Source organism: Arvicanthis niloticus, chromosome 10, assembly GCF_011762505.2.
Source record: "Arvicanthis niloticus isolate mArvNil1 chromosome 10, mArvNil1.pat.X, whole genome shotgun sequence".
Taxonomy (NCBI): Eukaryota; Metazoa; Chordata; class Mammalia; order Rodentia; family Muridae; genus Arvicanthis; species Arvicanthis niloticus.
In genome coordinates this window covers 29064795-29091007 of record NC_047667.1, presented here as the reverse complement: position 1 = coordinate 29091007, position 26213 = coordinate 29064795, and the positions used below count along the sequence as shown (strand labels likewise).

The 26213-nt window shown below is 35.3% G+C and overlaps 1 protein-coding gene across 4 annotated transcripts in view; it reads right to left on the bottom strand.

Annotated features, from left to right (window-relative positions):
• The window catches only part of Kcnt2 (potassium sodium-activated channel subfamily T member 2), a 332481-nt gene that overhangs the window by 136926 nt on the left and 169342 nt on the right, over nt 1-26213 (bottom strand). For all 4 annotated transcript variants that reach the window (XM_076941300.1, XM_076941299.1, XM_034513149.2 and 1 more), the window contains exon 13: nt 3784-3892. In XM_076941300.1, coding sequence (XP_076797415.1) covers nt 3784-3892 — 109 coding nt within the window. The remainder of the gene's footprint in view (nt 1-3783; nt 3893-26213) is intronic.

Below are 26213 nucleotides of genomic sequence, written 5' to 3'. Positions count from 1 at the left end.
TATGACATTGGAGATGTAGAAATATCTACACAATGATGATTACTGTTGTGTACGTGTCAGAAGATGAATCAAAGGATCCTCTAGATGTGATGGATGAAAGGAAAAATACTGTGTTCTCTTGTATATTCTCTATAGATGCACATGAGAATGGCTGGTAAATAGGTTTTAGATAAATCATAATGGTTTTCCAAAATCTACCTTTTGAAATGTCTGTTAGCAATATAATAGGCTAAGCAGTTTGAGATACAGCACCCACACTCATATGACTACAAACAGAGAATGATAAAAGTAGAAATCTTATACATTAATGACATATTTCTCTCTCTCTCTCTCTCTCTCTCTCTCTCTCTCTCTCTCTCTCTCTCTCTCTCTCACACACACACACACACACACACACACATCATCATCATCATATGAAAGAATTTTGTTTTAGAATTCTCCTTATACATAGATGATATGATGTTTTTAGACAATGATATTTTAACCCTTGTCTTCTGGCACTTGATGCCTTTATTTCTCTACATCTACAGCAATTCTTACAGATTCCAAAGAGAAAACATTCCTTTTCTGGAATCTCTGTTTCTTCTTAATTTTCAAGTCCTACTGACCATGTGATCATTAAATTTTTTTCTCTACTGTATTCTGAAGATAACTTATTTAGGCTGAGGCTATTTTTTCATACCATTCTTAATCCTTTTCTGTCTCTAAAATTTGTGAGTTGATAGTATATTCTCTTCAATATAATAGCATATATTTACATAATATATTTAATTTAGTCTATCTAGAAGTTAATGTAATAAAATTAGTTAAAATAAGAACCAAGTACTAAGCTACAATTAGGAGCTGCCTCTCATACAGGTTCCATTTAGTGGTAGCTGATTTTCTTGTGTGTTTTGAATAGTAATGACTCAGTGTAGGAGTGTCTTTTTTTACTATCATTTTTATTAATTATGAAACAAACTTAGAAGAGTAGCAATCTGAGGTTATGCAGCTGAAGCAATGAAAACATTGTATGGTAACCAGCCAACATTTACATATTTTGTGCTTTATTTGACAAATTCTTTATTAAAAGCAAATACTACTGAAATGAAGCTTGTTTCTAAATGAGTGACCTATGTCACTTTAGAAGTGTATCTTCAAAATCATAATTATATTACCTGTGAATCACACTTTCTTTGGTTGACTTTTGTAATACATATGAAGAATATAAAACTATTATTTTACTGAACATTTTATTCTTTCTGCCTCTTTTTAAGTATACAATTTTTTTTCTTCGTTTTTATGGTGACGTGAATAAGAATCTATTTTTTCTATGGCTCACAAAATGCATTTGTAGTCTTTTGCTTTGGGATATAATCAAAACAGGAGATACCATTTTAATTATACTTCAGTATATTTGAACTCTAACACCCATTTATTGAATGCTTGCTGTTATTTATTTGAAAGAAGAAACATACATAACTCTCCATAATAGGCAATAACTTGCTGTAGTGTTTTCACTGTGTAATATATGCAATTGTAAGCAGAAATTTAAATTTTTCACCCCAGTCACTTTTGTTAATACGTTTTTTAAAAATTTTAAAATGCATAATATATAATCATTGAAAGATTTTTCTTCGATTTAGGGTTATTTGAGGATATCATTGAAAAGGTTAAATATAAAAATGCATTGTTTGGATATCCATGAAAGTCTAAGTAGTACTTAAGCAATGTAAGAAAGCAATGAAAACCACAAAAGAAATGTGATTTTTCTTTCTTTTCAGAGGTTAAAAACAGAACTTCTTCAGATGCAGCTCAGAGGCTTTAAGACCACATTCCAGTAAGACACACATGGTAGAGTTTGGTTCCTTGGGGAGCATCATTTTAATGATCTACTAAACAAGCTGACAGCTTTATCTACTGCCTTTTATTATGAAAAGTCTGTTACTTCTCAAACTCTTGCTGAGATGTAAAATGAATTATATTGATCTGAGAGCTTCATACATCAGCCTTAATATCTTTATGACATTTTAATGAAACTACAATGCTTTCATCTTTTGTACTATAAAAAGACTCCATCTGATATGCTGTAATCTCAGCTATAAAAGAACTTAAAGCACTATTAAGCAAAATTTCAACATGTGTCAAAATAGGAAATATTGAGATGAACTAATGGGAGAGAGTTTTTAAATAATGTACTCATCTTGGTAAGTTAACTAAAATAATGTCAAATGAAATATTTGAAAGTAAAAACAACACAATAGTTTCGGTAACACCTTACTTATAAACACTCTATTTCAGCAGATGATTGATCTACGGGAAGAATATTATTCTTGGCTGGATAAAGAAAGGGAAGAAGAGTGGAGGTCTTCTCTGAGTGAGTAATCTCATATTAAAATGATAGGCTGATTTTCCATTCCAGTTGCAGCAGTTGCCTTAAAATTTAGATCCAATTGATTTAGATTAAATGGACAGCTAAAATTTGCCAAATTTATTTTAATCATTGCTTCTGGCCCTATCTAGTTGAACATAGGCAGTTTTTCAAGAGGAATGGAAATCATGACTGAGAATAATAATTTGCATAAAATGTTAAATGTTGACATTCAAGTTTAATATTTTACTATAACACTTTGACTACTGTTCATGTCATTAATGCTGCCTGAATATTCTCATTGACATTTATAAATAGTAATTTAAAACACAAATATTTATTTAAAACAGGCTTTTGGAAAAACACTTCATAAGGCACTTCATGTATATGCTTCCTTTTCACCCCCAAAAGCATGTGCAATAGAATGACTCCCACATCTTTGTCAGCTTTCCTAGGCCTAGCACCAGCACCTCAGACCACTACAATCAGAACTCCTGCAGTGAGTACTTTTTACAGAAAAATATTTCAAAGTGCAATAATATACAAATGGAATAAAGAGTCATTGTCTTAGGTTTTCCTATAAACATTTTGTTAAAATCAGACATCACTTGTGATAGGAAAAATAAAAAGGTAAAACTGTATCACCAACCTCATTACTTTCTTATTTAAAATTAATTTACAATGGCTATTTCAGTACAATAAACCAACTAATTAACATTTAAAGATACATGGACCAAACAACTTGTGGCATATTGCTAAAAGAACTGTTATTTTAATAATCGTTTAAGCTTTGACAGTTGAAATGAATTCAAACATGCCTGCTCTGCTTGGGAGAAAAGTATATGAATCACTGATCAGGTACAAAGCTGTTCCTACAAAAGTATTTAGGAAAATAATTATAATTTTGTTGTTCAATTTTCTAATGATGCAAATCATGTTTTCCCTGACCCTTGTAATGTTTTGTTTTAAAAAGCAGTGGCTCAAAAAACATAAAACAGAAGATTCTCTCTTTCTTGAATTATGCTTAAGGTCTATAACCCAAATTAACTATACTGCATTGCAGTATACTGTAAGTTACGCTAATTTGTGCTTTAAATAATATATGTGGGAGATAACTATGTGTAAACATAAAGACAGATAGAACATTTCAAAATTTAATCACAGCATCATTTTAAAATTCAAAAAATATTATAAAAATATGTGGTAAATTCAGGTACTAAAAGTAGCAAGTTCTATGTCAAAAGTAAAGATTCAACTCAAATATTAAATTCATGCATATTGGAAATTTGATGTTTTAAACAAATGCTTAAAAGAGAATCCTATCTGTTCTACAGAACCATGAATAAGTGAAGTGCCACTATCTTTACAAATGTAAAACAAAACTGAAAATTATTAGAGGAATTCAGAGATTGTCATTGAAGACCAAAACTTACCTGCAAATTTGATGTGGAATTTGTTTTCTGGTTTTAATATCTGAACATACAGAGGACAATTTGGGGCAAAATCTTTCACAGCCCATGCTCTCAAAATTGTTTGGTGATCCTGAAATGATAAGATCCAAAATATCCTAATATTAAATTTAACTATATAAATTAAAATAGTAATAAGTTAATTAATGTGTCAAATATTCACAGTTGTAATCAAGGTTTGAACATAAAAACAATTCAGGTCATCTTTCTTTTGTTTTCAGTGTTTTGAAAAAGTATCTTCTATATTCCAGAATGTATACATTTTATAATGCTCATGAGTGTGGCCTGGAACTTCTGTTGTCTCTGCTTCTATCTCTGAAGTACCTTGATTAGTCTTTTACAACCATTCTCAGGCGATGTTTTCTTTAATACTTACTATTTATAGAAAGGATCTAATTACAAATTCAACCAGTGACCTTTACTAAGAGTTAAGACATTAGAAACTGAGAGAGGAATAGCTAGACTAAACTAAGCATAATCAGAATTATAAAAAAAACAAATATATTATTATTCATAATGACAATCCTCACAGAACAAAAATATAGATTCCTAAAACTAATTAATTTAAAACATTGGAGAAAAAGCATCTATGAGGACTACTCATACAGAAAACATACTAAATTATTCATATAATAGCAAAGATTAAATCATTTGATTCTGTTCTTATGATCATCAATGTATATGTGTGTGTACACATTGATGAAAACCAACCAGATGAAATAAAATGTAATGTGAAAGTTGGGATGCTAAAAGAATCAAGTTGAAAATAAATGTTCAATGTCAGCAGTTGTATAAATAATTATTAAGTGAGCTGATCATCATAGAACAAATTATTAGAAAATATCTTTAGCAGCTACATTCTAGAAATGGATATTTTGGGTTAGCACTGCCATGTACTGAATGGTCAATAGATTTATATTGATGTTCAGGTTAATTTAACTAAAACCAAATAATCTATTTCTTCAGATACACTAGCCACCCATCAACTATTTATAGACACATTAGACTAGTAACTGCCATTAGTGGCCAGTAGAAACAGATAATTCTATTCAACAATACTGCTAGGTCAAAGAAGATGAAGACATCTTCCCCCACCAATGCTTGATACACTCAGATGTAATGAGTTGCATATGGAAATACAGAAGACTCAGTTGTTAATAATAGGTAACTGTCATATATTTTAATTTTTTATGACTCACTACCTTATCTTACTTCTTTTAGTGAGGTCATCAGGACATGGGGCCTTGTAAAGTGCTTAGGTTTCCTTCCAAGGATGATATTCTTATAAGGAAAAGCAATCAGTACTCTAATACAAGAACACCTGGAGGACTCCCACACCATCTTGTTCTTTAGCAAGACCAGAATGGCTAAGAACCAAGAGGCCACATTTTGTCAGAAACTAGATCTGCCTGTACCATGTCCTGACTTTTTTAATCAAATCAAGTTGTTCCTTAACAACCATACATTTTATTTTGCTCTATTGTAGCAGCTTGAGCATGACAGTGAGTTCAAGATACACGAAAACTGATAAACAGTAGATCTGAACACACATAGGTATCTTCATGAGGACATATGAACATCCCAAGGAGACAAAGGACACTCTTAGTATCTCTCAAATGAATATCTGCTATGTAAGATAATATAATTTTAAATCTGATGTTGCAACATTATAAATAATTGAGTGTATGAGTCTTGTTATTTCTTTCATTAAAAGCACAAATTTTTAAAAAATGAACAAAAATACTAAATTGTATTTTTAATTGGATATTTTATTTATTTACATTACACTTCCACTTCCAGAGGCTCCCATTGTGGAGACAGTGGTTGTAGATCCCAGAAAGGAGTTACAGGATAAAATTTCTATTCTTAAACAACAAATAGAGTTAGAAAAAGAGTATCAGGACTTAATTAATCAGCTACAAAAATTAAGGACAGGGAAGAGGACTCCAGATGCCAACTGCGAAAATCCCCCAGATTTTCACATTCCTCAACCCTGTGTGCAAAGGCAGTCCCTATCCTCTAGCCTTAGTTCAGCTACAGATCAGCCAGAGTAGGGAGACGCTAAGGCTTTCCCTGTATCAGAGACCAGAGAAGCTCAAGGGGTTGCTTGGAGACATCACACGGGGTTTAATTTTCAAATTATTAAAGAATTAAAAATGCCGTATCTCAATACGGTGCCACCACTCCCTTTACTCTTGCAATTTTAGAGTTTGTGGCAGAGGAGTGGCTGACTCCTAGTGATTGGAATACGTTAGTGAGAGCAGTTCTTAGCAGTGGAGACTATCTTATTTGGAAATCAGAGTATCATGAGAATTGTAAAGAGATAGCAAGTAGAAACATTCAGGCAGGCAATGGTTGGTCCTTTGATGCCTTAGTAGGAGAAGGGCAATTTGCTTCTAGTGATAACCAGATGCAATATGATCCAGGTTTATATGATCAAATTCAAAATGCAGCCATGAAGGCTTGACGTAAACTCCCAGTAAAAGGAGACGCTGGTGCATCTTTAACAACAGTCAGGCAAGGGCCTGATGAACGATTTTCTGACTTTGTTCATCGATTAATGACAACAGCAGGGAGGATTTTTGGTAATGCAGAGGCAGGTGTAGATTATGTGAAACAACTTTTATATGAAAATGCCAATTCTGCCTGCCAAGCGGCCATTAGACCCTACAGGAAAAAGACAGATCTTATAGGGTATATCAGACTCTATTCTGACATAGGTCCCTCCTACCAACAGGGCTTAGCTATGGCAGCTGCAAGAACAATCAGTAAGAGAATTTTTGGCAAGGAGAGATAAAAAGGCCTGTTTTAAATGTGGCAAGGCTAGACACTTTGCAAGAGATTGCAAGGCAGAAAATGAGTTAACCCAGAGACAGCCCAGCAATCAGCCTGGGCTCTGCCCACATTGCAAACATGGAAGGCATTGGGCTAGTGAATGTAGGTCCAAAAGAGACACACAAGGAAATACCATTTCCCATAATCAGGGAAACAGGAACAGGGGCCAGCTCCAGGCCCTGAACCAACTCAAGCCAAAACAGGCTTATGGAGCAGTCAGTGTCATACCAGCAAACACCAATCCCTTTCTGAACTTAGTCAAGCAACACCAGGAAGTGCAGGACTGGACTTCAGTTCTGCCACCCACACAGTATTAACCCCAGAAATGGGACCTCTGGCCTTACCCACTGGAGTGTTTGGACCGCTCTATCCAAATGTGTTTGGCCTGATAGTGGGAAGAAGCAGTGCTACTATGCAGGGACTACAAATTTTTCCTGGAGTTATAGACAATGATTATCAAGGTGAGATTAAGGTAATGGCCCAGGCAATTCAGAATATAGTCACCATTTCTACAGGAAAGAGGATAGCTCAACTATTGTTACTTCCATTGTACCCTACTGATCACAATATAAAAATCCTAAAAGAGGTTTCTGGCATCCTGATACCAAAAAGAATTTTGCAACAGTCCTCTGGAAAGACCCATTAACTGGAACCTGGAATGGTCCCGATCCAGTGCTTATCTGGGGAAAAGGTTCTGTTTGCATATATTCCCAAACTGCAGATGCTGCACGTTGGCTGCCAGAGAGACTGATTAAACAAATAGACAACAATAACAAATCCAGGGAGGAGAAACCCCCTGAGAAGCGCATTTTTTCCTTGCAGGAAATATGAAGGAAACATGAAGATGTTTCACAATTGCCTTCAAACCGGAACAGATCAATGAGCAAGCCTGACTTGGGAAGTTCTCAGTGCTGAAGGAGACATCACCACCTGAATCTCCAGGGTGGCTCTATTCGACTCTTGGTTCTCTGACTTATGATTTAGTGGGGTACATTGTTTAAACCCACTACCACAGTTGTTATAGTTGTTTTGGGGGTTTGAGATCGACTGAGCAGGGACAGGGGATGTTTTTACTCGTTTTGTTAAGATCAAAGCTATGATCAGTTCTGTATTTCTGTGTGTTGCCTTTAAAAGAGTGTTGCTGTTATACCGACGATTTAGGCATTAAGTCTCTTGTCTCTCCGGTTTATGCTGTTCAACAGACTGATGGCTTTTGTACGGCAACAGATAGATGCTATTCAAATGAAACCCATACAGGTCCATTATTATAGACTGGATGTAGGGGACTCTGAAACCTCTGTCATCAAGACTGACGAGGATTAACCCCTAGCTTACACATTAAGCCAGATAGTCAATGGCAGGTAAGAGAACATATCGAGATCCTTTTCCCTAAAAGAAGGGAGGCCTCACCATCCTAAGACAGGAGCTCAACCAATGGTTGTTGAGTATCCAAGGATGGGAAAGGGAGGCTGGGGTCCTTTGTTCCAACCTATGACAGGCACGGTTTCTGTAAGTTTTCCCAACCTTACCTTTTGAAAAAATAATTTAAAAGGGAGACCTGTTGGGAGCCGACCTTTAGTAGAAAGCAGCTGGAAAGAAGCTATCCACATGCTAGCCATGCCTCCAAGGCTTAAGTCATATCCATGTGCCTACAAGGGGCGTGGCAAAAGTGTATAAATACCCTACGTTTCCCTTCAAATAAAGATACTTGATCAGAACTTCTGTCTTGTCTCCATTCCTTGCATCTTTTCTCCTTATCCTCACTCTTTCTCTCTAGACCCTGACCCGAAGACTGGAGTGGCAGTTTGAAGCCAGACAGAGGGAGCAGGCCGCAACATAGTAACTATTCAGGCTTGTTAAGTCTTTTGTCTCAAGCCAGGTAGAGCAAAGCAGGTTGCAACACCTGGGAGCTCTGATTGGTTAATATTGTTTTTTTTTTAATTAATTTTGTTTAATGTTATTTAGAGTTTGTAGTCAATGAATTATTATACAATGTTTAAACTGTGTGTCCTTCAATATCTAATTGGACTTGACTAAGTCCGAGTTGCCTTCTATAAAATACACACGTTTCCATCACACAGAATTGATGTGAAGGAATCACATAGTAAATTCAAAGATCTTTATTAGCTGACAGTAAATTCAGAACAAACACAAACTATTTTGTATATTCTTTGAAACATCTTGGTAGTAGAAATAATAAAATGTGAACAAAACATATACAATGTTGGCATTCTTAGCAATAGAATTAATAATTTGTTTGTTGTCATCATCTAAGTAATGAATACATTTTGTGTTTAGTCAAAGAAGGAATATGAGGTGCTAAAAGATCTACCAATGTAGAAGAGCAAATTCCTCAAGTGATATCCTTTATGCTGATGAAAATACAAACCCTGGTTAAAATATATATATATATATATAGCATAAATACTTTGTTGTAAAGAATGAAAGAAGATGAACTTTGGACAGGATTTAAAACTTGGAAGAAGCACATAGCATTCCATAGCCTCCCTTGTTTAGATTTGTTGTCATCATCTAAGTAATGAATACATTTTGTGTTTAGTCAAAGAAGGAATATGAGGTGCTAAAAGATCTACCAATGTAGAAGAGCAAATTCCTCAAGTGATATCCTTTATGCTGATGAAAATACAAACCCTGGTTTTATATATATATATATATATATATATATATATATATATATATATATATATATATATATATATATAATGAGCATAAATACTTTGTTGTAAAGAATGAAAGAAGATGAACTTTGGACAGAATTTAAAACTTGGAAGAAGCACATAGCATTCCATAGCCTCCCTTGTTTAGATGTTCTGGTCTGAGGCCATCTCTGGTTGGCTATCTTCACAGGATCAGCTGACAGAATTCCTTAGTAAGCCTACCAGAAGAATTAGGAAGGAACCCAGACCATTGGTGACACTACAGTGTATTGAAAGAAAGAAGATGAGAAAAGAATTGATAGTTCATAAAGTCAATACAGAAATTCACAAGTAGTTGACTGACCAATGGACCACCTGAAGAAAGCAGAATAAACAAAATTTAAAATAATGTTGAAGTTGCTTCTAGCAGCAAGAAAAAACAAGTTGAACTATAGTTAAACTAAGTTAATTTTCTATGAAAATAAAAATGTAACATCTGCTAAACAAAATGCTTATCTTTCTGAGGAAGAGAAAGGGAAGGCATTAGAGAAAATGACAAAACAATGTAAAATATCATAGCTGTATACATATGAATGATATGGATATACAGCTGTAAATAGATATAGATAATTGGATTCCAAGAAGAAAAGAAAATAGAGGAAGGCAGAGAAGGAGTTAAAAAAAAAACAACACTTGTGAATGGATCAGTGTTAGGAATAATTGTGCGTTCTTGAGTTCAGGAACTTTTGAACATTCTGATAGCACAGAAACTCATCACAAGTCAAACAAAAAGACAAAATGGAAAAAGCCTTGGAGTTCAGAAAGAAGCAAAAGTCAAAAATCACAGTGAAGCAAGGATTATATTTAATGAAAAATTGTTCAAAGGGGAAAGTAAAAGTAAGGATTTTAAGAACAACAAAAAAGTAAGAACAGGCATAGAAACCAGCATGAAACTACAAAAGAAAGCATGTGAAAAGTCTTTGTGCTGTATAGAAATAACAGCAAAGGGAAGTAGGAGATTTGGAAATTCAAAAATGATGTAAGAAGTGGCTATGGTCTATGCCCTAAATAAGAGCATAGAACATTTTCCTGTAAATTACTTAAAATGTATCTACATTCAAAAAAGAAAATTTATGGGCTGTTTTGTTGGGTTTTGACTCTATGCAAATACTACCAAAAACTTACAAATGTGGAACAAAAGACATCAAGAAAAGAATGAGTGAAGTTTCCTATTTTAACGAATGGAACAATATCATCAAATAATTAACTGTGAAAATGTAAGGATTTAAATTTTATTCATTAGAGAAATCACTAAATGTTCTAAAGACATCTCACAGGCAATGTTATCTGAAATCCAACATCTTTATGAAAATCAAGTATATGATAAAAAATTGAAAAGAGAGAAACAAAAAGCAGGGGATATGGAAATGGTCGAATTTATTATGACCTAAAGTTAATGGTGGTAGCAAAGACACTAGAAGGTAACAAACTGAGGGACAAAGGTATGGCTCAGTCCTTAAGAACACTTGGTGGTAGATTTTCTCTTTGATGAGTATGAAGTGTCCTTCCTTATCTTTTTTGATAACTTTTGGTTGAAAGTCGATTTTATTCAGATCTAGAATTAGAATGGCTACTCCACCTTGTTTCTTGGGACCACAGGCAATTGAAAACAAACATAATTAAAATAAATATATAAAAGATTTTAAATTAACTTTTTCTTTGATTTTTCTGAAGGACAGAATAAGTGATATTAGCCTGGGGATTTTTTGAGAGCAACTTATTTTTCTATTTTAAAGTTATAAATAAAGTAAATAAATAAAGTTATAAATAAAATAAAAATAACTGGACAGTGGTCAGAAAACAAATGATGCCATTTAAAGATCATCACTGAACTTATACCATCATAAAGAAATGCAGGGCACAAATAAACAAAGAAAAAAACCTTTTTGAGGGTTCTATAATCTAAATGTATAAAACTAATCTCTAAAACACTGAAATCAGCAGACACCAGTGAGGATGGGAAACAAAGGGAAGTACTTCTCACTGTTGCTGGGAAGTGATTGGAAACAGGGTTTTAAAGAATCTTGCAAAACTATACATTCCTTTGACACAGGATTGAGGTCTTTATCATATTTCCACTCAAACTCGATACATACATACTTAAAGGAACTTTATTTATAATTTTAAAAATCAACAAAAATAATCAACCAGAATAACTACTTTGCTTAAATAAATAAATAAATAAATAAAGTATGCTACATTTACTCAAGGGAATATTTCACAGTGAAAAAAAAAAGGATGGATCAAGCCAGAAAATATGAAGAATCTCAAGTAATATTCATGAGAGTGAAAATCAAGACCAATCTCAAAGGCTGTAAAATACACAATCCCAAGTACATGACATTCTGAAAGGGTGGAAGCACTGGAGCAATAATGAGCTCCAGGTATCCTGGATTGGGGAGATGGATAAAGATTTGGGAAATATCTAGAAGAAACACTGTCCTCTTTCAAACTGCTATTAAATTTATATTGAAGTCCATGGAATCTGGTTCCATTACATTCTGAGTCTATCCCAAATTTTGCCTTAGTTTTGAGATGTTTATAACCATTAACCAACAGGTGCCTTTTAAGTTGGCTGTGGGGATCAAACTCAGGGCTTTATCACTTGCAGAGCAAGCCCTTTTACTCACTGAGTCAACTCCCATGCCCAGTACATCCACTTTTACTTGTTTGAATTTTCTTCTTTCTCCCTCTCTATATTCTCTTTTTATAGATATATCTGAAAGTTGACCTATTTCAACGATATTTTGAAGAAAACTGCTTTGAATTTTATTGATCCCTCCTAGAGTGTCACAGTCTGTATTTTTAAACCATATAACCATCACAATTTCCATACTTGAAATAACTCTGCACCTTTTCCTTCTTTTTCTACTTATCATTAGAGCTGAGCTGGGCTACCTGAAATTATGCAGATACTGAGTTGCACAGTTCTCAAATGCCCTGTAGCCTATCTGATAACATTTCATTATCAGTATTTTTTTTTGCTTTAATCCCTAGAGCCTCATTTTTTTAAATACTGCTTTCTATGTCTTGCTCCAGTGAGCACCTGTTTTCACTCATATCCTACTATCATATTTGTAAATTTATTTAAAAATTTACTAATTGCATCATCTCTGTCAGTGCTATGTCTTGTCATATGAGTCAATCATTGTTCCAAATTAATAAACATGGGTTGGGGCTTGTGTTCCTAGTCCTGTCTCATATGGTATTGTCTTTTTTGAGTACCTACATTTTTATTATCCTTTAAAAAATAGTGTTTAGATTTGGCAGTTATTATATCATGCAAGACAATTTACAACTTTGTTGACCTAATTTTAGATAACTTTTAATTTGGTATTGGTTTCCTACCATATGTCTGGAGTGGCCTCTCTGGAGTTTAATAACTACTTGTGGCATTCAACGTACTATGTACTCTCCTAACTTAAATATGAATATATTAACAAGCCAACGAGCTTAAAGACCCCAGTATAGTTAATGGGGGGGCAGATGTTGTCTATACGTTTTCTTTTGGAGCTCATTACTACAAATTTCTTCCTTTCCACTAGCTTTCCCTGAGTGAAACCTTTGTCTTCTCTCTTCTCCGTTCAGTGAGACTACCATGATCTACTGGAATCGTCTTTTGTTTTTTTCAGGAGGAAGACTTTGTCTACATCTACATCTACATATCATATACACCTCTCTCTGTGTCTCTCCTGTGTCTCTCTGTCTCTTTCTCTGTCTCTCTCTGTCTCTCTGTCTCTCTGTCTCTCTCTCTCTCTCTCTCTCTCTCTCTCTCTCTCTCTCTCTCTCTGTGTGTGTGTGTGCACATGCATCTGAGTAAAGCACAATCTGTTGAAGGCTGAACCTACTGTTTCTCAATTCTTATAGATCACATTCCCACTGTGTTCATGTTTTTCAGCCTGAAAATAATTGTTTTGTATGTCTTGTTGGGAATTTTAAACATTTGTGTGGGAATGTTATTCCAGAATTCTCTGCTCCCATATGGCAGAGAGCAGCAGTTCCCTACTTACTTGTAAATATGTTTCAGACCTCTATAAACTGTTAACTATGAAAAATCATGCAGTGATATTTTTAATTCTTCACAGGTATTTTATCTATAAAATTAAAAAAGAGTCTGGAGTTCCATATATATGTAATACAATAACAATGTCTAACCTTAGACCAAAGATCTCAACATCATGAATTTCACTTGAAAAATAGACAAGAAATGATCTATGAACAGAATTCTGTTCTGAAACACATTTTTTTCTACATCAGCATTTACCATCCCTTCATCCCTGTAAGGTGTTATTCAATCTTTATTCTTAATAGTTGTTATTTAATGAATTCATCAATTTTGTTTATTAGACCTTTGGTGACTAATTATTGATCACTGAAAGTAGACTTGCACAAGGTCAGAATTCTACACTCTTCTGTTCTTTTGTTCCCTGATTTGTGCTTGTCCCCACTGGAAAATTCCGGTAGACTGTTAATAACTGTACTTTGAAATTATACATGAATTCTAGTGAAGCTTTACTTACTCTAGCTTAAATTAGAGTAGAGGGATGATTACAAAACATAAACCATTTCAAAAAGAAAAAAATATTCTAAAGTGATAACTAATGACATCCACCTTTCCAAATCCATAATCACCACTCAGAACAAGCTTCACAAATATACTCTTCATTTTGAAGCTCACTGTTTGCTTAGTGTACATATTCTCATCTTTCCTTTAGTTTGCATATTCTCATCTCTTCCTGAATCACTATCTCTCTTTTGTTTTCTTCATAAATAGTGTTTGTTGATTTCTGACCCTATTTATAAATCCTAATTACAAGACTACACTTGGGGTGGTAAAAAAGATGTCTCTCCTTTAATAGTCAATCCTTCTGTAAGCTTCTCTCCTTTCCAGTCAAATATTTCCTGTATTTATTATCACATGTGTGTGTTTAGAACTATATAGATCATATGAAAGCAAAATCTCTTTTCTAAATATCTGCTTAATATTAATAGAGGATTACTTTAGAAATTTAAATAACACATTGAAAACATAATTTTGTTACCTAAACTTTCTCCTCTCTAGACACATCAGTGTCAAAAAAATGACAGTAAATATCATAATTTCAAACTCTTCTACTCTATTTTAAAATAATCATTCAATGAACTGACAGGTTATATTGTATCTATTTTCAATATTTACTCACAAATCACCTGCAGTTTGGACCCTCCATAGATTCAAACAATGGTTTTCTCTCATTTAAATAACCATTCTTGAGCCTGTAACTAAGTCATCCCTCTAGAGTCATCTGACATGTATCCATAGAACAGTATAACCTTTCACTTTCAAACAAAGGTAATATTTTAAAGTGCTAAACAGGGCATACCACATGCCTGTTGTGCTTTGTATACTAAATCTGCTTCAGTGTACCATTGTCCTCTTCCACCTTACACATCAAGAACCCCCCAGTTAAATACCACACTGTTCAATGCTGTCAACTTCTTCTTTACATAAGAACACAGTCATCCTCATCTGCTGCCACACTTGTGACTTCAGCTGGAGTAACTGTGGCATTTATTGTTTCTATCAAGGTATCTTTATTGACATGTGTTCTCAGTATCAACCAACAAGAACCTTTCTGTAGCTGTCTTCTTGTCTCCCTGACCCTTAACCACATCTCCTTAGAATCAGTAGGTGTCCGGCACTCTCCCTATCATTCACATAGAGTCTCACATCCTCTGCTCTTTTTTTGATTTTCTCTTCTATAAAAGTTCCATTTTCTCAGTACTGAAATCAGTATTACTTTACTAGAGATCCAGTAATTGTTTGTGTGTGTGGTGGGGGGGGCGTGTACTCACACATACTATGGAACTTAAAACCTGAAAATATATTGGGCATTCATTCTAAATGTCACAAGTCATAAACCATGGTGTTATAATGGATAGTTCCTTCTGATAGCTATGAAGACAATTTGTCTCATTCCTCTGCCCCATTCGAATTGATCAGATTCATATACCCAGGGCATTCTGACTTATTTAGGTTTTAACTTTGACCTTATAAACACACTACTCAAAATGGAAAGAAGCCTACCATGGTGGTATAATTTTAACTTGATTGTTCTGTAAAAACTCATTTGCAAATAAGTTACGTACTGAGTTACTAGGGAGAGGACATAAACATGGATTATAATTTAATTGAGAATTTGTTATATTGCTGAGAAAGAAATAAGAAGATCCAAGTGTTCCCAGGGATACATGCTAGATATTATTTCTATCCAAAATATAAAAGGGAATTTTTTTTAGAAAAATAAAAGATCACAAGCTGAATGGTAAATTATTCAGAGTTTAAGAACATAAAGCTAGTAGGAAATGTGAAGGTGACAGACCACAGCAGTGACAAATGAACAGAACAGATCAAATAAGGGAACAATCAAAAAGACCTCCATTCATGCACACTTCATGCCTTTGGAAACTTATCTGCCTAACCCAGATGAACTATCAGTTGGTAAGCAGGGCTCTGAAGAGTTCTTGAGGCTGGAATAATGAATACTATCTTACAGAAAATAAAGTCAGATGTTAGCAGGTAAAAAAAAATGAGTGATTTCTACATAAATTAGACATACAAAATTTGATAGGGCATCTTTTCTATTAATCACTGAGGAGCAGTACAGGATTTAAAATTCCTTTCAATATTGTCACTTGTACTAGAAGATAAATTCTCCAGATGGTGTTTTTAAGAGACAGGGAACAGGAAAATCACAAATGACTCCTGTTGAGCATACTAGTATTCTACATGGTACACAATGATGTCCTACACAACAGAGACCCACAAAATGGTGCTTAGGTCAGGTCATTGCATGCTTCCTGCCTTTAGTCCACAGACACACTTCCAAGATATGCTGTTTTTCACATACACCCTCACATGATGCAAGCTGTTTATCATCCAGGCTGATTGGATGATAGCGCAATGTATACTTAGCTGATTGGATGATGTATGCGTATATCCCAGTAAACTTATGTATTGGACTAACTCTGCATCCAGATGTTAGTCTCCAAAGTCTGCTGCCTGTAACGCATTGTGAATTCTGAATGGTTTATAAGCCCTTAAAGAAATGGTCAACATCTTTATCAGTCAGGGAAATGCAAATCAAAACTCCCTTGAGGGGCTGGTGAGATGGCTCAGTGGTTAAGAGCACTGACTGCTCTTCCAGAGGTCCTGAGTTCAATTCACAGCAACCACATGGTGGCTCACAACCATCCATAATGAGATCTGATGCCCTCTTCTGGTGTGTCTGAAGACAGCTACAGTGTACTCATATACATAAAAATAAATAAATCTTAAAAAAAAAAACCTCTCTTGAGATTCCATCTTAGCTCATGCAATAAGGATTATCCTTATAAGAACTCCTAGTAATGAGGAATAAGGAGTCTCAGCTGGCCACCACTTGTAGCTACAAAGGTTTCTAGTAGTGGGACTGAGTTGCATTAGGTTGAGTTTTTCGCCAAGGATCTATGGAGATTACTAAACAACTTAGGCTGATGCTAGGAGAGATGGCTATACTCTGCAAACTGATTGGGGGTATGGAGGGCATTGTAGAAGAGAACAGCCACACAACTTGTTGAATGTGTGACTGTGGAGCCATCAGAGAGACTTCCATTGTCAGCAGATGGGAGAAGATTCAGAGATCCATATTTAGTCGTTATGGGATAGAGAGTCTAAGTTGAAGGTCTCCAAGCAATATTTCTCCTTGAAGCACAGGAAATGCAGTGGAAGATGGGGAAGAAAGATTGCAGAAATTAGAGGAGACAGGGGACACCAGGAAAACATAGCCCACTGAATCAACTAAGCAGGGCTCATATGAACTCAGAGAAACCAAAGCTGCAAGCACAGGGCCTGCATGGGTTTGCACCAAGTCATCTGCATGTATGCTTTGGCAGTCAAGTTGGAGTTTTTGTAGACGTCCTAACAGTGGGCGCAGGTAAATCTCGGACTCTTTTGCTTGCTCATGGGATTCTATTCCTCCTATTGGGTTGCTATGTTTAGTTTTTGTGTGAGAGCTTTTTTCTTGTCTTTGTATATTTGTTTTGTCCTCTTTGGTTGTTGTCTCTTGGTGGCCTGTTCTTTTTCAGAAGGAGAAAAAAAAAAAGAAGTGAACTTGGGCGAGAGGGGAATTGGAGGGGGTGCTAACAGGAGTGGAGGGAGCTGAAACATTGGTCAGGATGTATTGTATGAGAGAATAATCTATTTTTAATCAATCAATTAATCAATCAATTAAGTAATTAAAAGTTGAAGCTCTTCTAAATCTAACCTAAATTTTGTCTCCCTTAGAAATCCCAAGACTTCAATCACTGGCTTCACATTTTTATCATCAGAATTAAAATTAAGCCTAAGAAAAGAGAAGTATCACTCAATGTTAGCTGTTCAACTACTGATTCTTTATTCTATAAAAAGCAAGCTCACTGATATATTTGCTGTTGAAAAATAAGTAAAACTTTCTTCTACCCCTTAAAATAAGGAATAATAAATTATGATTCAACATGTACATTCCAGCAGTGGTTTTGTGATTTTTCTACCAAATCAGAGTATGCAGAGTTGGCCTAGAAATGGATTTTGACTACCTAAAGGATACAGAGAGCGCGTACATATAAATATGGATATGTTTTAAATACTTATGATGAGTAAATTGAACTCAAATTATAGAGGTCTTCATCATCCTTAGCCAAATAGAAAATATCAGCTTAGGTCAGAACACATCATCGTTCCAAAGTCTTCAAGCCTTTCTAAGAAACTCACTGTGCACCAGCCAGTGGTAGTGCACGCCTTTAATCCCAGCACTTGGGAGGCAGAGGCAGGAGGTTTTCTGAGTTTGAGGACGGCCTGTTCTACAGAGTGAGTTCCAGAACAGCCAGAACTACACAGAGAAACCCTGTCTCAAAAATCAAAATAAATAAATAAATAAATAATAAAGCTCACTAGACATAGTGAAAATACAGTGATTCGCACATTAGTAGTTTAAAAGTGAAGAAAATTCAGTATTCATTAAGTTAAAATAAAACAAAAGATTCCCACATACGAAGTGATTCATCATAGTCAGATTAGAAAATCATGATGGGGCGTGTGTCAATATCTTCATGGACTTAGCACCCAGAGGGAACTTAAAATGCTGAAATAATGTTGGTAGACAAAACCTCAATGTATTTACCATCTAGTCCACTAAAATCAGGTATAGTTCTATTATAAAGCAAAAGAAAAAAATGTGTTTACTAAATGCTGAAGAATTGAAGTGCAGTATTTTCTACTCTCCCGACAACATTTACCCCAGATGCTGAGGGAGGTCTGCAGGCTGCAAGAATTTTTCAAGCACCTTCTATATTAAATGTAATATATGACATGCATAGTAACAACACAAGTTTCCCCAACAAATAACATATAATATCATAACATGAGACCATTTTGATTACCAAGCAATATGCTTAGGTAGAGTTAGATATAACTAGATATATAATATAGTTAGATAATAAGCATAATCTTATAGGGTTTTATATTTTTTAAATAAGTCTTTCCAGTTTGGAGTACTTGCTCCCAAACCCCAGACAGAATGAGTTTTAAAAAAAAAAAATGAATAAAAATGTACTTCTGTGTCCAAAAGTGTGTTCCTGAGAAACATTCATATATTTTATAACAAATTCCAGAAATGTTCTTCCTGTCAAAGGGAGTAGACACTTTCATAAGTCTTAAAATGCCCAAATAGAAACTCAGAAGCAGAGATGTTGCTACTTTAGCGAATTTGTGGGATTGGGGGTGGGAGGTGAGTATGCCAGTGTGTATTGTTTTGCTTTTATTTATATTATCAGCATCCAAATAATACTACCTTAATATCCCTTCTTTGTAAGGCCCTAATTGCGATATTAATAATAGCTGTTGGCTTCCTAACAATTAACATTCTGCACAAAACCTACTAAGTACTTACTACTCTGTTTTGTTTTGGTTTTATTTTTTTTTTCACTGAAATAAACCATACAGCACATGTGAAAAGCTATCTGTTTTACTAGTCCTTTCTTGGCTTTTCTTATAACTTTGAATTGTAGATTTTTTTATTAGATATTTTATTTACACTTCAGATGCCATCCCCTTTCCCCATCCCCCCCCCCCTTAGAAAACCCCTATCCTATTTTAAAAAAAAATGTTAATCATAGGCTTTATAAGTTTGGAATTGTTCAATCAGAGGTGTAACCCCCTAACCAACCGAGATATAACAACTATCTTTGACTGGTTGAGATACATGAACATCTGCCCCCCTGTCTCCCCCCACTTTCTCTCTTTCATCACCTAGCTTCTCCTTTCCTTTTTCTTCTCCTCTTCTTACTCCTTTTCTTCCTCTCAGTACTCTTCCTTGTAGATATTAATAAAACAAAAATTCTACCAAGTTTAAGGATAGTAATTACATTTTAAAAACACATGAACAAATAATAGCAGGCATGCTATTGCACTACAAATTCATCCCTTGTTTTACTGGACTTTCAAGGATAGACCAGTATATACTTTATATAAAACTGATTAAAACAAAATGAAACTTTTTTCTCCTCCACACAAAATGCTCATCATAAGATGATTTATTTTTTTGCCAAAGCAAAATCACTGTCCATATCCTATGTAGTTAAGAAACACCTAAAGCTATATGAAAGACACCATTTCTATAATGTCTATAAAATACAAGGGGAGCCTCCTCTTTCATCTTATTGTATAAAACAACATTCACTTTGAAGCCCCAAAACTGATGATTTTTTTATTGTTGCTTTATTTTCCAATTTGACAATATTAGTTACTATTACTTGATATTTTTTCTTTTAAAATATTATTTACTGCCTTCTCATAATAAAAAAGTATAGCTTTCTTTTCCCTTACCTGACCTCATGTCTACCTCCCATGCTCCACATCTTTGAACAGGAGTTCAAAATTAATTGAGAGGTGATTAATTGAGATACTGAGCATTCAAACTGCTGCTGATAACTGCTCTGGATAAGGCAGAGGGAGCACCAGAGTTTCAAGTCAATCTGTAATACATTATGTTTTCTTGAGACAATACTATATTCTAGGCATTTGTTTTTCTAATCATGAAGCAAAGTATATAGTCATTATTTAGGCGGTCAATACAAAGTACTCCAGACTTGTGTGATTTATAAACCAGAGGACTTTACTTTTGACAGTTCAGGAGGCTTCCGTCCAGAATCAGGTGCCAAAGTGAAGGGCTTTCCTGTCAGATACCTGCTTTGGTTGGCTCCACACAATGCTGCCCTATAGCAATGGTCCTTGTTGTGACGATCCAAATTGAGGGCTCATATTAATGATTAATTAATTAATAATTAATTAATGATTAATTAATTGATAGGTTTTCAACAGTTGTTTCTGTTTGAAAACTAATCTGTTCAATAACCCATAATGTTCATTTACCTTCTTTGTTTTCCATTTTGAGAAAAAAATCCTAAGTGTAAAAATCTATATCTAGGAATTTGAAAAAAAATGTGTTTTGTAGTTCTAGTTTCCTGGAAGATTATATATAAATATATATATATATATATATATATATATATATATATATATAGAGAGAGAGAGAGAGAGAGAGAGAGAGAAATAATAGCTATAGATAGAGAGATAGATAGAAACATAGATAGATAGATAGATAGATAGATACATGGATACATAGATAGATACATAGATATATAGATATAGATAGTTACCAACTTCAAATTATCTTTGCTGTCATTTCATTGCATAATACTGACATGAACCCAAATACATCATTAAAACAAACCAGTCAGATCAAAGGCATGGAGACATATTTAACTTTAGATTCTCCATATTATTAATAAATATATTAATTAATTAATTTCTGTTTCTTCTTCAGTTTCTCTGATTGTTATTCCTCATGTCAATTTTTCCCCCTCTATTGCCTGTCTACCTCCAATGCAAGTTTTGCTATTTCATATTCATTATGCTGTAAAAAGCAAGTCTTACACAGTGGGGAGTTTCAGGCACAAAATTTGATTGAATTAAAATTATATTTTCTACTTTTGATGGAATTCACTCAGAAAACTGGTTCTTAGTCCTTTCTCTTCATTTCTTAATATATAGATATTTTTCCATCCTCTTAATACTAACTTAGTTTTATTATGTGGTTTCTTTTTCTTCAGTCCAGAGCCTTACGTTTACCTTCTAGGCCTCTTACTGAATTTTTTCTTTTTTTATTTCCAGAATCTTCTCTATAATTTCTGCATAAGTTTTATTTGATTGTTTTTTTGTTATGTCATCTATTATTATTGTTTGATGTATGCAGCATGATCTCACATTACACTCAAGATATTTATTGAATGACAACATCCTTTGAATAGGTATTCTAAAACTGATTTCTTCATCCACATTTACAGTGCATGCTTCTACAGATTTCTCCTTTCTATTTCAGATGAATGTTGTGTTGATTCATTCTCTTTTTCATTATTGTTATTCCTAATAATTCCCTAAAATGTCCACTAATGCCTATTGACTGAATATATGTAGAAGAGAAACTTATTTAAACTGAAAGATCCTAAAACAAGAGTGGATTCTGGTTGGGTTGTAGCATACATGGTCCTGTATATGTTGATTACATATTACACCAGAGATGTTTGACTTTGTATACTTATATAAATACAAAAATTCATGCCTATGTGTACACACACACACACACAAATCCAAACACACACACAAACACACATACCTGCATACATCACATTTTATTTTATGATAGACCACGTCCCCAAGGCCCATTTGAAAATACATATTAAAGATATTGATCAATTTGTTGTGAATCCTGTGAGACATAGTGAAGACCCCCAAACTCGGGAGACCTTTCCTCAAGTCTCAGGAAATCACGACCACCCAAAAATCACAAAAAACCATACCTGGATACAATTAGCAGAGGTTTATTAGGGAGAAAGTTGGCTAGCCAAGGTCAAAACTGCTCATCCCACAGGAACAGAATTTTGACACAAGGCCAGCAAGTTGAGGGGTTTTTTATAGTATGGGGTAGGGAAAGGGAGAAATTTTCACACAGTTACACATGATTGGTTGTGTTTTTGCGAGGTTACACATGATTGGTTGTGTTTTTGCGCAGTTACACATGATTGGTTGTGTTTTCACATGGTTACACATGATTGGTTGCTTTACAAATTTTGAACACCAGCAGGCTGTAACACTGGAAAGACCAAGGGGTGGGGGGTGGTAACCAACAACAGTGGAACATTTCAGAGGAACTGTATATAATTCAGAGGAACCTGTATGTAATTCATAATATGGTCTTTATAATTTTCACTCTACAATAGTATGCATCTAGGCTGGTCAAATTTATTTTCTGACTTAGAAAGTAGAGGATTCAAGGAACAAATTGCCCAAATAGAATGCATCTTCTAGGTTTCAGAAAGTAATCTGCAATGCAAATGTGGAGAGATCCAGGGAATCCACTCCTTTCCCTGACTTTGAATAAGTCCTACAGGAAGCTCTACTTTAAACAACATCTGTCCCCTTCCTTGCTGCTGCCTCTGAACTCCCCTTGCCAACAGCAGACTGCTTGTGATTTCCTCTCTAAATCTAAATTTTAACTTCCTTTTGGGTGAGTCAGTTGCCATTCATCTACTTGCTTTATACCTTCCAGAGTTCTACTACTTTTGTCTCATCTCCTTAACCTTTAGTCTTCCTAGGTGTTTTTATTAACTTCTTGTCAACTTACTAAAATTGGGAGAAAATAGAGATTACATTTATTTCAATGAAAGCTTCCCAAACTCAGGTTGTAAAGTAACCTCTAATATATATATATATTTCTACATGTAATTACCTTCCTGATCCTCATTGAAAAACTGTAAGACTTATTAAATCAAGAAGCCATGTGTAGGGCACAGGATTGACAGCTACATGTAAAACAATCAGAGAAAATGAAGGTTATGCTCATTTCAAATTCATTGCTTTATCAGATCTGATTGAAGAATTTCTATGCCAAGCCTAACTACTTAGGCAACCTCTAGAGTGGGTTTAACCTAATGCTGCTTGTATTCTAATGTTAATTTGGGTCTCAAAAATTGTTTAAATTAAAGAGTCCACACTTAAGACACTAAGGGGCCTTGCCCCCAGTTGGTTCTGATTGGTAAGTAAAGATGCTTACAGCTAATGATTGGGCAGGACAGACAGAGTTAGGAACTTAGGATTCCAAGGTTTGAGATCAGAAAAAGGAAGAGGAAGGAAAAGGGGATCTGCCATGCAGGGATACAGGAGAGGAGAGGGGAGGAGAGGAGGGGAGGGGAGGGGAAGGGAGGGGAAGGGAGGGGAGGGGAAGGGAGGGGAGAGGAGGGGAAGGGGGGAGAGGAGGGGAGGGGAAGGGAGGGGAGGGGAGAGGAGAGGAGAGAGATGCCATGCCTGAAAACAGTGCAGAAGAGAGAGGCTTGGCCACCATGTGAAGGAGCTGAGGGAGCATAGCCCAGAGCACAGCCTAGTTGAGGAGCCCTCAGAGTCAAGAGCAGCCAAAATAGAATATAAAGTTTAGTAAGTAATAACTCGGAATTATTGACAGGAGGTTAATTAACCTTGTGGAGACAAGGCCCGACTATTGTGCTCATTAAGGCATATCAAAATAGTAAAGGCTGTATGTGTGCGCCTTTCATTCAGGAATGTAAACCATTGAGTTGTATAGTGAACCCACAGATGAGATTTATTTATTAAATATTATTTCAACAAAACTCAAGTCATGATTACATGGAGTAAGGAAAATCTGGATTAAAATAATATATGATAAATACGAGAAGAAGAAAGACTTTTTAAATTTTACTTTAAGGAGAGGAGGAGGAGAGAGAGAGAGAGAGAGAGAGAGAGAGAGAGAGAGAGAGAGAGAGAGAGAGAGGAATCTGTATGAGTGTATGGAAGTTCTCACAGAAGCCAAGAGAGGGAAGTGCCAGAACTCCTCTAGCTGGACTTACAGGTAGTAGATAGATGAACTTGGGTTCTTGTTCCCAAGACATGCTGGTACCCATGGAATCATCTCTTCATCACTGACTTTTTGAAAATGTAAATAAAAGAATGATTTGAGACTTTCTGATCATTTATTTAGGTTATAGCAAATGATTTGGCTCTGAACTGATATGATAAAGCTCCCTAAAGTCAGCCTAAACTACAGAAATCTAATAACTCACAAATCAGGATGCAAGAATATGACCTCAAGGTGTTGATAATTTGGTTCCTTCTAGAGGTGTGAGAGGAAACCCTATTCCAAGTGTACTTATTTGACTCTGGTATTTGCTTTCCTACCTGTGTAAGTTTTTGTGTATATGTCATCCTTAAAATTTTTAGGGAATTTTCTAAACAGAACTCCAATGGCTCAAACTCTAACATCAAAAATTGGTAAATGGGACCTCATGAAACTAAAAAGCTACTATAAGGCAAAAGACATAGTAGAACAAATAGAAAAACTATAGCTTGGGAAAAAATCATCACTAACCTCACATCATATAGAGAGCTAATATTCAAAATACATAGAGAACTCAGGAATCTAATTTCCAAAAAACCAAACAACCCAGTCAAAACAAAAAAAAATGGGGTATAGCACTAAACAGAGAATTCATAACACAGGAATCTGGAATGGTTGAGGAGCACTTAAAGAAATGTTCAAAATCCTTAGTCTTCAGAGAAATATAAATCAAAACAACTCTGAGATTCCAGCTTATAACATTCCAGGATGGTAAAGATCAAAACCTCAAACAACAGCACATGCTGGCAAGGATGTTGAGAAAGAGGAACACTCCTCCATTGTTGGTGGTATGGTAAACTGGTACAACCACTCTGGAAATCAATCTGGCAGTTTCTCAGAAAACTGGAAATAGTTCTACCTGAAGACTGAGGCACACTACTCCCAGGAATATACCCAAAAGATGGCCTACCATATCACAAGGACATGTGTTCCACTGTGTTCATAGAAGTCTCATTTGAAGCTGGAAACAACCCAGATGTCCACAACAGAAGAATGAATAGAGAAAATGTGGTTCATTTACACAACGGAATACTACTCAGCTATTAAGAAAGAGGATATCCTGAGTTTTTCAGGCAAATGGATACTACTAGAAAATATCATCCTGAGTGAGGTAACTCAGACCTAATAGGACGTGCATGGTATATACTCACGAGTAAGTCGATATTAGCTAAAACGGTACAGAATATCTAGGCTACAATCCACAGAATTCAAAAAGGGTAACAAGCAGAAGGGCCCAAATAAGGATGCTTCAATCTCACTTGGGTGGGAGAAGAAAACAATCAAAGGAGGCAGAAGGAGGGAGGGAGCTGAGTGGGAGAGGGAAGGGTGAGTAAAAAGGGGAACATGACAAGGAATTGGTGGGGAGGGGCGAAGGGGGAGAAACAGAAAAGAAGCTGTGAGGGCAAGCAGAATGAATAGAAATATGCAACCTTGGAGGTTGGGATGTGGGGGGACCCTCTAGAATGTACCAGAGACCTGGTAGGTAAGAGACTCTCAGAACTCAAAGGGAAGAACCTTAAATGAAATGCCCAACAGTGGGAAGAGTTGTGGAGTTTACCTCCAGTTGAAAGGCAGGTCATCAATTCCTGTCTACAAAAACTACAGGGACAATAATGGAGAAGAAATTGAGGAAAAAGTAGTCCAGTGACTGGCCCAACTTGAGATCCATCTCAAGAAGAAGATCCAAGACCTGACAATATTACTGAGGCTACCGTGTGCTTACAGACAGGAGCCTAGCATGGCTGCCTTCTGAGAGGTCTAACAAGCAGATGACTGATACAGATGCAGATACTTACACCCAACCAGTGGACTGAAGTCA